Source organism: Nannospalax galili, unplaced genomic scaffold, assembly GCF_000622305.1.
Source record: "Nannospalax galili isolate Female #2095 unplaced genomic scaffold, S.galili_v1.0 scaffold538, whole genome shotgun sequence".
Classification (NCBI taxonomy): domain Eukaryota; kingdom Metazoa; phylum Chordata; class Mammalia; order Rodentia; family Spalacidae; genus Nannospalax; species Nannospalax galili.
The window spans coordinates 3,543,862-3,555,490 of NW_008343842.1; the positions used below are offsets into that span (position 1 = coordinate 3,543,862).

Consider the following 11,629-nt stretch of genomic DNA (forward strand, 5'->3'; position numbering starts at 1 on the left):
ATATGTATGCGTATATCGCCTGCATGTAGGTAAGTGCACCCATGTCGTGCAATGCCCATGGAGGACAGAAGAGGCCATCCGATCCCCTAGAACTGGAGTTATGGACAGTTGTTAGCTGCCATGTGGGTGCTGGGATTCAAACCTGTGTCTCTGCAAGAACAGCCAGTGTTCTTAACCACTGAGCCATTTCTCCAGACCCCTTTTTTTGGTCTTTTTGAGATAGGTTGTTCCTGTAGCCCCAACTGTCCTGGAACTTGCAGGGTGGCCTCAAACTCCCAGAGATCCACCCACTTCTGCCTCCCTAGTGCTGGGATTAAAGGCCTGCACCACCACATCCAGCTGAGAAGTACCTGCAAGAACAGCCAGTGTTCTTAACCACTGAGCCATTTCTCCAGACCCCTTTTTTTGGTCTTTTTGAGATAGGTTGTTCCTGTAGCCCCAACTGTCCTGGAACTTGCAGGGTGGCCTCAAACTCCCAGAGATCCACCCACTTCTGCCTCCCTAGTGCTGGGATTAAAGGCCTGCACCACCACATCCAGCTGAGAAGTACATGCTTTTAACCACTGAGCTGTCTCTGTAGTCCAAGATGATTGTCTTTTAAGAGCAAAGACTACATTAGATTTTTTTTACATTTATTTTATTTGTGGGGGAGGGCACATACCATGGCACATGTGTGGGGTCAGAGAACAATCTGCAGGACCTGGTTCTCTCCTTCCACCATGTGGGCTCTGGGGGTCAAATTCATGTCACTGGGCTTGGCAGCAAGTGCCTTTGCCCCTGAGCCTTCTTGCTCGCCCAAGAATGACTAATGCAGATCACACATTTTGTCTTTTTGAGACAGGGTCTCCCTGCAGCCCCAGCTGGCCTGGAACTCACTATGTAGACCAGGCTGGCCTTGACCTCAGAGAGATCCACATGCCTCTGGGATTAAAGGCCTGTGCCACCACGCCCAGCTGGGCTAGAGTGTCTTCTCTTAAGCGGGGTCAACACTGCCCTTGAGGAGTTAGAGGCAGAGGATGTCCCTAGAGCACAAGTGTCCCTATCCAAAGCTTGGGCAAGAGGTCTCCCCAAGGGGTGTCTCCCAGAAGACTTTAGGGCTAGAGGGTTGGGCCAACGCTACAGAAACCCCTCACCCATACTGTCCAAGGAATGTGCCTCAGTGTCACTTGTTCCCTGGCCTTGGAACTGCTCACCAGCTCTGAAGGAGCCTTGTCTGCCACCAGATGAGTTGGGATGGGGGTATTTCTCTATGGATGCTGGGAAGGGTACTGAGATTGGCTCTGGAGAAGAGACCCAGTTGTCCATACCTGTCATCTCAACATTTGGGAGGTTGAAAGTGGGAGGATCAGGAGTTCAAAGCTAGCCTTGGCTACACGAAGCACTGTGGGAGGGAGGGAAAGAGAGAGTGAGAGATTGATTGCACCCTGATCAGATTCAGAATAGGGCTGAGTGGGGCCACTGGCTGAGGAAGGGCACCTGGGGTTTGAGAAGGAACTGAACCCATATTAAAGGTGGGCTGTGTGTGTGTGTGTGTGTGTGTGTGTGTGTGTGTGTGTGTGTGTGTGGCAGGGAGCAGGACAGAGGAATGGGGCCAAAAGACAACAGAAAATTGGGAGGAAAGGGTTCTGGTTTGGGCAAGTTTGACAGGGCCCTGTACTACTTGATTAAGGGTTTGTTGTAGCCCTGGGCGGCAGCAGATAAGGCAGGGCCCCTGCCCAGGGGATTTAGAGTGACAGACACTGTACAGGTGGGGCTGGTTGGGTGAGGTAGAAAGGGGAACATGGCCCGAGGCTCCTTGGGAGTTGGGACTCCAAATCAAAGAGAAAGACCCCCCTCCCCATGTTGAGAGATAGTCTGCTAAGATGGGGTCCAAGGTCATGTCACAGTCTGTATTCACAGCCGACTACATCGTGCTGCAATTCGGCCGTGTGGCAGAGGACGCCTTCACCCTGGACTACCAATACCCTCTGTGCGCCCTGCAGGCCTTCGCCATCGCCCTCTCCAGCTTCGATGGGAAGCTGGCCTGTGAATGACCTGACAGCCCCTAAGCCTGTGAGGGTTAGGAAATGGGAAACCATTCGCTGGAGGGGTAGCAGGGTCTCTCCTCCACAGCCCCCCAGCGGAAGGCTCCTTGCCGTTGGGGGGAGATAGCCCCTCATTGCCTCTCCGTGACCTCCGCGCACACCCCCTCCCCACCCCAGCCTGGCAACAGGCAGAGGCGGAGAAGCTCAGACCGCGGATGGAGATGAGGAACATCTGGAGTTGGAGCTGCGCATCTGGTCCCAGACCTCGCCGTCCGCCTCGCCCCCTCCTCTCCGCACCCCAGCCACTTCCTGTCCAGGAGTCGGAGTCAGTTGTTCAAAGCTCCTCAGGACTGAGCTGGGGTAGCTCTGAGGGGGGTGGAGATGATGGAGAAGCGCAGTCAGGAACCCACATCCCCAATAAAAGTCACATCCTGGACTGAACGCTGCGGTGGTTCCTGGGTGCGCGCGGGAGGAGACCTGGGTACCGGTGCGTCCTCCCCAACCCGGGGCGCTCCCGCGTCCCCTCCTCCAGCCATGGCGGGTCCTACCGAACCTCGGCGGGCACGCAAGGTCCAGGCGCGCCCCCCCCCGCCGCAACATAGGGCCCCCCTCAGCTGCAGGGCCGAGAGGGAGGGCCCCAGAGGTCCAGGAAGAGGGAGAAAGGGAGAAATTCGAGAAACAAGACACTCGGGGAGAACCAGACAAACCGGGTCCGGGCTGGGCGCGCGCGCGGCCGCCAGGGCGGAGCCGGGTCTGGGGCCCCGGGAGTTGGAGGGGCGGACTCTGCAAACGCCTCGGCTGCCCGGGACTCGAGTGGAGGGGTGGGGACCCCCGAGGTCCCGTGCGCGCTCGTGCCTCTCCGAGATACGCGTGACGCGGCACCCCAGGCCCCCAACACGGTTGGGAGCCCAGCCCGTCCCCCAGCCGGGAGCTCCACCCTCGGCCCCGCCTTAGACTGGAGTCCCAAATTCCAGCGAGGGCAGCCAGGAGGGTTTAGGGGTAAAGCCTAGTGTGAATGGGGAGCTGGGGAGCTCTGCGATGGCAAGTGAAAAGTGGGGTGCCCGGGAGTGGGAGTTCTGGAGGGGCCGCGGGATGAGCAGTCCGAGAGCAGGCCTGACCACGCCCACACACGGGCACGCCCACACGCCAGGCCCCGCCCCTCCTGCCCGCAGCCCCCACCCCCCCGTCCGGCTCCTCAACACAAACTTTCCGTCCCGCTCTCTCCCTCCTCCGCGCCCGGCACCTCCCGCTCCGGCCCGGCTCATTCCGGGCATTCCGGCCAGCCCCCTGCCCACGACCCCCCTTCCCGGCCCCCCTCGCAGCTCCCTCGGGCCCGGCGGAGCGGCCCAGGCGCAGCGCCCCCCCGAGCTCGGAGCAGGTAAGCCCGCAGGACGCGCGGGTGGTGGCCGGGGCGGCCTGGCTCGCCGAGGTGGCTGGTTGGGTTGGTTCTGGATGGCGAAGACATGGGTGGGGGAAACACTCCAGGGGCTCCGGGTTCCCCAGCTATTGTCCACCTGGAGCTGGAGCCCGGGATCTGGGTGCCGGGAAGTTTGGAGGGAAGGGGGGAGACGCTCTCCGGGAAGCCCCGCCCCCTCCCCCCCCGCGACCCGGAGGCTTTGGGAAGCCCAGAGTGTCCCCCACCGAGCCTCGGCCTGTCCCCGCCGTGCGCTCCTGGGGTGTCCCCCGGGGGGCTGCGGGGCTCGGAGGGCCTGCCACCCGGGACTCGTATCCGGGGCGCCCTTTGGACTCCCGGGCCCGCGCTCTCCCGGAGCCCGCCCGGCCCCGGCTCCACGCAGGCCTCGGGCCCAGCCTCCCTGCGCCCGGCGCGGGGTTGCGCGCGGTGCTCGCGGTTGCGCTGGGACGGTGCAGGGTGTCAGGGAGCCCGGCTGAGAGCCCCGGGTGTATGTGCGCCCTCCCCTGAGGGGACAGGACGCCCGGTCCCTCCAGCTCTGCCTTCTGCGCAGAGCTGGACGTTCAGATCCCAGCTCCGAGCTCAGGACAGGGCTGGATTTGGGGCCTTCGCCGCTCCTCTTCAAGGAAACTTGTCATGGCAGTTGAGGGCGGCTGGTTCTCCCTAACTCTTCGGGTCCCTTCTATTGTCTGTCATGTTCTTTATTCCTGCCTGGGAAGGGAGACCCGGGAGCTGGTCTGGGGCTGTTTTCTAGTCCAGCCCGGCCCTGGGCAGTGCCATTGAGCCCCAGCTCTGTTACCTTTTCCCCGGATAGGGGCCCTGATTCAGAGCTGAGATTCTTTCAGAGCAAAGGGGGAATGAGGCCTGGGGCAGGGCTTCTCAGGGGTTGTGCCCCCTGTATCTTGATCTTCTCCAGGTAGGGGCAGAACCAGGTCAGGCCTGGACTTGTAGTCCAGCCCAGAGGATGGGGGGTGAGGGCTGGACAGAGCTTGGAAGGGCTGGTGCCCATGGTGGCTCTGTGTATCTGCGCTTCTGTGGCCTAGTTCTGTGTACACACGGTCCACCTCAGCTTTGGGAGACTGGGACACCCAGCTTGGGGATGCTGGGAGGCAGCCTGGGGCCAGGAGGGAAGGCAGAAAAAAGTTGAAAGAATAGGGGAGCTATGATCCCCTCTTCCATATTTCTAAGCTCCTGAGATTCCTTTCCCTAGCAGCCCCCCTCCCAGAAGATGGGGTTCTGCTCACTGTGGGCAGAGGATGGACCTCAGGACTGGATGACCCTCCACAGGAAGGGGCTGGGAGCCAGGCCTTCCCTACTCCAAGGGAGGGAACCGTAATTAATGCTAATTAGCACTTTGGGCCTGGGGAATGGTGGAACTGAATGGTCAGTGGTTGGCAGGAGATCTTTGCGTGTGTACATATATGAGCATATGTCCAGATCACTGTGCCTGCCATCACTGTGAGTTTTGCCCATCCTGCTGAGAAATAAATACACCTAAAGAGACACCTCAGCCAAGGGCAGGAGACAGGGCTCTGGTCCCTGTTCAGAGCCTCCCACCACCAGCTGTATTAGTGGGACTCCTCATATTCCTGAGACAGCTCCCCCCCAGAGGCTTGTCTCCCCTGTCTGCCATTGTGAAAGCTGAACCTGGAGGAGTCTGGAGAGGCCCCAGATATTGCAAGGAAGAGGGAGAGGACAAGCGGGATAAAGGGTACCTAAAGCAAAACATGGCAAGGGGTGGCCCCAAAGTAGATGTGAAGGGACAGGCAGGCTGGGTGGAGTTGGTAGAGCTTGCCCTCAGAGGTGTTAGAGGGGCCTGGCAGGGCCTGGTGAGAAGGTTGGGGTTCGGAGGCCACCCTAGGCCCCACTCAGAGAGCCCTCCAGGGCCTCCTAGGCTCCATGTGGGACAGAAGCTGGCAATCTTGCCCTCTGCCTCTCTCAATGCCAAGGAGCTGAGGGTTGATTTCTCCTTGAGGAGTAGCAAAGGGATCTGGTGGCATCAAGACTCCAGAGAGCTGGGACCCGTGAGGGTCTGAACACTACAGCACTCTTGAGGAGGTGCCCAGGCCCTCTGGGCAGCCCTGGGGCCATGGCCAGAGCCTCTCTGGTTAGAGCTTGGGGGGGGCATTCAGCAGATCACGGTCATCTTTATGCCCATGGCCCTTCCTGTGGCACTGTGTTCCTCATGTGCCAGCTCAGGGCTGTGGCTAGAACGACTCCTAACGTAGTGAAGACCATACAAGTCTCCAGACCCTCAGGAGGCTAAGGCCAGAGAATCCAGTCCCAGATCCCCAAAGCCTCAGCCCCTGGGGTTTCCTAGAGTGCTGATTGTTTCCTGGACTCCCTGCCAGGCCCAAAAGGACAGGAAGTGATAGAGGGAAATGAGGGCAACTGTGTATGACTCGATGTGAGAATGAGGGGATGATCTGTGTGGATATGTGTGGGAAAGGACCCAGTGCAGTCTGTGTGCCCACATGTAAGAAAAGTTGTGACTGTGACGTTCATGTGTGTGTGAGCCACTGTGCCATTCTCCATGTGGCTCTCCGTAAGACAGACTATGAGAACTTGGGTCAGCGAGATGACTGAGCGCTTAAAGGTTAAAGGCACTTGCTGCCAAGCTTGATGACCTGAGTTTGATCCTTGTGTACCCACATAGTGGAAGGAGAGACTGTGGGAACCTGGTGTGTGTTGAGTGGGGAGGAGATTGCTTTCTCCGTCTGTCTGTGAGAAGCTGCTTGGGTGAGTTTCTGGAGTTACATTGGACATGTCTGTGAAGAATATCCTGTGCTTGACTGTCTGGCTGTGGGAGGGACCATGATTCTATGATGATTTGTGTGTGTCAGCATCAGAATGAGTGGCATTCTTCATGACATGTGATGTCATGGTGTGACCACTTGTGCTGTCAGTTGTGAAACTGTGTGTGAGGTGGCCTTGGGTTTGTCTGTGTGTGACTACATGACACCAGCCGGGTGTGAGTTAAAACGAAAGGCTCTGCTGACATTGTGACATGAGGGTGCAGTGTGTGCTGAGGAGCTGTGAAGGGGAGTTGATCGTGAATACCTGAACACGGTATGTAGGTGAGATGGCCAGGGAGAGCCACCCCGGGTGTTCACCCCTGGTGAGAAACTGTGTGGGGTGTGACTGAAACAGGCTCTGTGGGTGGTCACTATCTCAGCTTGTGTGGGTGACATCCTCAGGGGCTGTGCCAGGCAGGGTGTATGATACTGTGTAACTGGTGTGGGGGGCCTGTGACCCCAGTGCATGTGGTGTCTACCCAGAAGATTATGAAAAAGATACAATTAAAGAGAAGGAATAAGCAGGGGCGGGTGTAGTGGTGCACACCTTTAGTCCCTGCACTTGGGAGGCAGAGGCAAGAAGATCTAAGAGTACAGGGCTGGAGTGATGGCTGAGTGATTAAGAGGACTAGCTGCCCTTGCAGAAGACCCGGGTTCAATTCCTAGCACCCACATGGCGGCTAACAATCGTCTGTAGCTCCAGGTCCAGGGGAATCTGACACCCTCTTCTGACCTCCATGGGCATTGCACGACATGGGTGCACTTACATATATACTCATACACATAAAAAAAAATAAGGAAAATATAAAATAAAAATAGGGTGAGGCTAGCCTGGTCAACAGGGAATTCTAGGTCAATCAGGGGTATATAGTGAGACCCTGTCTCAGAGGGGGGTGGGGATAAGCCCAGTGCCACTCAGCTGTACACACAACAATAGCTAAGATGAGCCAAACACCTGGTAAGGTGGTGCACTCCTTTAATCCCAGCACTTGGGAGGCAGAGGCAGGTGGATCTCTGAGTTCAAGGCCAGCCTGGTCTACATAGTGAGTTCCAGGACAGCTGGGGCTACAGGGAAGACCCTGTCTCAAAAAGACGAAAAAAAAAGATGAACCAAGCATGGCGGCCGCAGTACTCTGGAGGCTGAGAGGCAAGTTTGAGGCCAGGGCTAAAAGGGGAGACTTTGTCTCCATAATTAAAAAAAAACAGAAAAGAAGAAAGAAAAACAAGGTTAACATGGTTAATTTTATCACCAAATCTGAATGTTTTCCTTATACTTGTAAACCCCAGTACTTGGAAGGCTGGGCAAAATGACTGCTTCAAGTTCAAGGGTACCCTGGGCTATAGGAATGAAAACCTTGTCTCAAAAAAAAAAAAAAAAAATAGGTGGGGTGTGGTGGCACATGCCCTTTAATCTCAGCGCTTGGGAAGCAGAGGCAGGCAGATCTCTGAGTTCAAGGCCAGCCTGGTCTACATGCCGAGTTCCAGGCCAGCCAGGGTTACAGGGAGACCCTATCTCAAAAAGACCAAGAAAAAAAAAAAAAAAAAAAGCAAATCAGTAATATGGCTCAGCAGGTAAAGCCTGATAGCCTGGTGACCTGAGTTTGATCCCCAGGTAAAAGGCAGAACTGACTCTTGGACCTACATACACACATACACACACACACACACACACACACACACACACACAGACACGCAAATAATAAATGGGGGAGAAATGAAAAAAACAGAAACTATGACTATATGTGAATTTTCAAAAAAAACACAAAAACAAAACAGGCCGGTTGTGGTGGCACACGCCTGTGGGATATGCTGAAGAGGCAGAGGCAGGAGGATCATGAGTTCCAGGCCAGCCAGGGCTACACATTTAAGCCGGGCGTGGTGGCTCACGCCTTTAATCCCAGCACTCGGGAGGCAGAGGCAGGTGGATCTCTGTGAGTTCAAGGCCAGCCTGGTCTACACAGTGAGTTCCAGGACAGCTGGGGCTACAGCTGTAGAGCAGAGGGCTATTGCTGTGACCTTCCCCCAGCGAGGGAGGGCTGTTTAGAGAGGACACTGGGACTTCAATGGCAGAATTGACTGACTGGTGGCAACTCAATGGATGATTGAGGGGGCATGATTGACATGTTAATTGAGTGCCTTGAGACCCCTGTCCCCTGGGGTGTCCCTCACTCAGCCTGTCCCCCACTGGATCTCTGTGGTTCCCTAGTAGATGAAGAGATCCAGATAATGGCGGAGAAGAGGTGAGGACAGCTCTGGGAATGGTCAGCTCTGTCCATTCGGAGACTTGGGGGTTCCGAGGAGGGGGCTGTCCCCTCCTGAGGCTCCCAGGGGTGGGGGAGAAGGGCAGGGAACCCTGGTTCTCAAATTGGAAGCACATTAATGAGCAGGAGCGGGGAGGCCCCACCTCCTCCAGTGGGTCTGCAAATTGCTTCCTCCTGTGGAAATCTCTTCCCTGCTCCAGGGAAGAGGGTCCTCCCTTCCCAGCCTGGCAGGGTGTGGCCACTTGGCAGGTCCCTCGGGGTCCTTAAGCTAGAGGTGGGATAGGCACACAGAATCCCTACCCTCCTCCCCTGGCCCTTTCTGGTCCCAACCAGAACTTGGCCACTTGGAGGGTGGGAGCCTCTGGCAGCTGGAGAACAGCTGGCTGCTGTGGGGGCGGAGTGGAGGGAAGAAAGGCCAGGGGGTGGGACACCCAGCTGCCCTTCTCTACTGCCCTTCCCAACCTTACCTCCTGGTCAGCACATCCAAGGGCTGGAGGGCAGGGGACCCAGTGATCTTCCCACTTTGGGTTCTGCAGGTGAGAACATTTGGAGGCTAGGGTCTCCTCAAGGGCATGTAAACGTGTGCCCCTGGGAAACAGGAAGGGAGATGCCGCCTGCCAACTTGCCCTGCCTCTGCTGTGTCCCCACCAGGGCACCAGCACTCAAGAAGCCCCTGGCCCAGGCCTGCCTGGTCGTCCCCTTTAGAGGGAGCCACAGGGCTGGTGTGGTCTGGAGAGACAGGGCCTCCATTTGGAGCTGTCCAGCTAGTTCTGCAGGCAGGTCTGGCCCCAGGGTGGGGAGTGGGCAGCCAGGGTCCCTTATCTCCCTGGGCCTCCTGGCCTCTATCTTTGCCACTGGCCAGAGGCACCTTTTGACCCCCAGGCCAAGGATCTGGGAATGAGAAGGCAGATATGGCTGGCCTGCAGGCTAAGGGTGAGCTGAGGAAGTCTCTGGAAGCTGGAATGCTGCAGAAACTCCAGCGTAGGGGAGAGGGTCTGTGGGAGGAGGAGGGACTAAGCCTGGCCCTGCTCAACCCCTTCCTTGGCCCCCTCTCCTGAGTCTGCCCTAGCCCCTGACCTATCTGCCCTGCCTATCCTGGTCCTTTGCCTCTTCAGCCTTGAGCCGGGAAGAGGCGGTTAACTCCTCTCCCTCCTACTATCCCAGCTGTCTATCTGTCTACCTGTCCTGTGTAATAATCAGGAGACCAAAAAAAAAAAGTGTAATAATCAAAAAGACCAACCCCCCGCCCCCCGCGCCTATGTAATAATCGACTAATCGACTATCCTGCTCTAGCTGGTCTCTCTCTATCTGCTCACTCCATTGTTTGCTCTTGTCTTCGAGTGGCATTCTGGGACCTGCTTGTCCATCTGGGCCCATCTCCCCCATCTCTATTTCCTCCAGGAGTACTACCTGGGAGACAGCCACTTTCTTCACCCTCCTGCCCCAGCGAGTCAGCCCCTCAAAATTTCTAAAGGGGGCCCAGGCTTCTGTCTCCAGTGTGGTCTCAGTTTGGGGGTGGGCATGCCCCAGTTGCTGTCCTCACCAACCAACTGCAGTACCTGTCCGTCTGGGCCCATCTCCCCCATCTCTATTTCCTCCAGGAGTACTACGTGGGAGACGGCCACTTTCTTCACCCTCCTGCCCCAGCGAGTCAGCCCCTCAAAATTTCTAAAGGGGGCCCAGGCTTCTGTCTCCAGTGTGGTCTCAGTTTGGGGGTGGGCATGCCCCAGTTGCTGTCCTCACCAACCAACTGCAGTACAGTAACCCCTGGAGGCCAGCGCTGCTCACTACAGTAGCCTCTGTCCCCTCCTGAGTCCTCAGAGAAGACCACAGCCCCCGAAGCATTTGCCCACACAGGGCATGTGTTGTTGTGTGGGGCTGTTGTTTTGGGGTGCCACCTGCAAGCCCTTGGGTGGGCGCTGTGCCTCCCAGGGGTGTCCCTAGACAGGTGCCCAAGAACCAGAGGGGGGTTGGGGTTCCTTCTCTCTCCTTGACACACCCTCCCGCCCCCTGGTGCCCCTCTCCCTCCCCAGCTGCCAGCGGTCCCAGCCAGGGACCGCCCCGCCCCCCCCAGTCTGTCCCAGCTCCCTGGCTGCTCTGTTCGCCATATTTGGCCACATGCTCCCTCGGGGGGGCGGGGCGGGGCTGACATCACCCGGGAGGGGGGCACGGCCTGGATGAGGGGAGGCGGCCAGAGACTTGAGGGAAGCTGGCAAGTTGCTTCAGAAGTTGAGCTGCCAGAGCCCCCCCATGAGCTGGGCCCTGGCTGCGCCCCAGAGGCCCTCAGGAAAGGAGGAAAGAGGACTGGTCCAGAGGGCCCCTACCTAGTTCATGCAGGGGTTCTGACCCCTCCTGTTGACATCTCCATGGCAGTGCCAGACTGACACTGTCCAGTTCTCCAGCTGCTCCCACCTGGGAGTCACAGGGTCCTCTAGCGCTGCACCCCAGCTAACCTAGCTCCCCGACCCCATTTCTGTAAGCACGCACCTTAGGGGGTAAGGAGGGAGCTATGGCTCTAGGTATAGTTTCTTGGTATAAGGGACATACTGGGGGCATCTGACATTTGACCATGGAGAGAGATTCCTGGTGATCTTGGAGACCATTAATGGCCTGACTTGTGCAGTGTGGGGTCCTTAGAGTAGTTCCAGCTGCTTGAGCTGAGGGAGATTCTGGCCTGTACCCCACTGAGATGTAAGGTAGTTTCTAGGAGACCTGGGCTTCCTTTTCCTGTCCAGGTGGTAGGGTTGCTCTACGCTCTTCCCTTGTCCTATGTGGCCAGGGAGTGGGCAGCAACAGCCCTGTACTTCCCCATCTCCCCGAGTCTCCTGGCCCCCGTTTCTATGTTTCTACTCTGGTCAGAGACACCTGGCAGTTCCCTGTGTTCAAAACCCAGCTCTAGCTGGATGTGGTGGCACATGCTTTTAATCCCTGGTACTCGGGAGGTAGAGGCAGATGATCTCTGTGAGATCAAGGCCACCATAGTCTATATAGTGAGTTCTACAAGCGGGCATGGTGGTGCACGCCTTTGATCCCAGCACTTGGGAGACAGAATCAGGTGGATCTTTGTGAGTTCAAGGCCAGCCTGGTCTACATAGTGAGGCTACAGAGAGACCCTGTCTCAAAAAGACCAAAAAAAAA

The 11,629-nt window shown here is 57.2% G+C and overlaps 2 protein-coding genes across 2 annotated transcripts in view; both read left to right on the plus strand.

Moving 5' to 3' along the window:
• Positions 1–2,159, plus strand: part of Tulp1 (TUB like protein 1) — a 16,419-nt gene extending 14,260 nt beyond the window's left edge. The window contains exon 15 of the mRNA XM_008840099.2: positions 1,900–2,159. Within this exon, the coding sequence (XP_008838321.1) occupies positions 1,900–2,033 (134 nt within the window). The 3' untranslated portion in view covers positions 2,034–2,159. The remainder of the gene's footprint in view (positions 1–1,899) is intronic.
• Positions 2,160–3,062: 903 nt separating this feature from the next.
• Tead3 (TEA domain transcription factor 3) overlaps positions 3,063–11,629 on the plus strand; it is a 20,625-nt gene continuing 12,058 nt past the window's right edge. The window contains exon 1 of the mRNA XM_029566979.1: positions 3,063–3,402. Within this exon, the coding sequence (XP_029422839.1) occupies positions 3,063–3,402 (340 nt within the window). The remainder of the gene's footprint in view (positions 3,403–11,629) is intronic.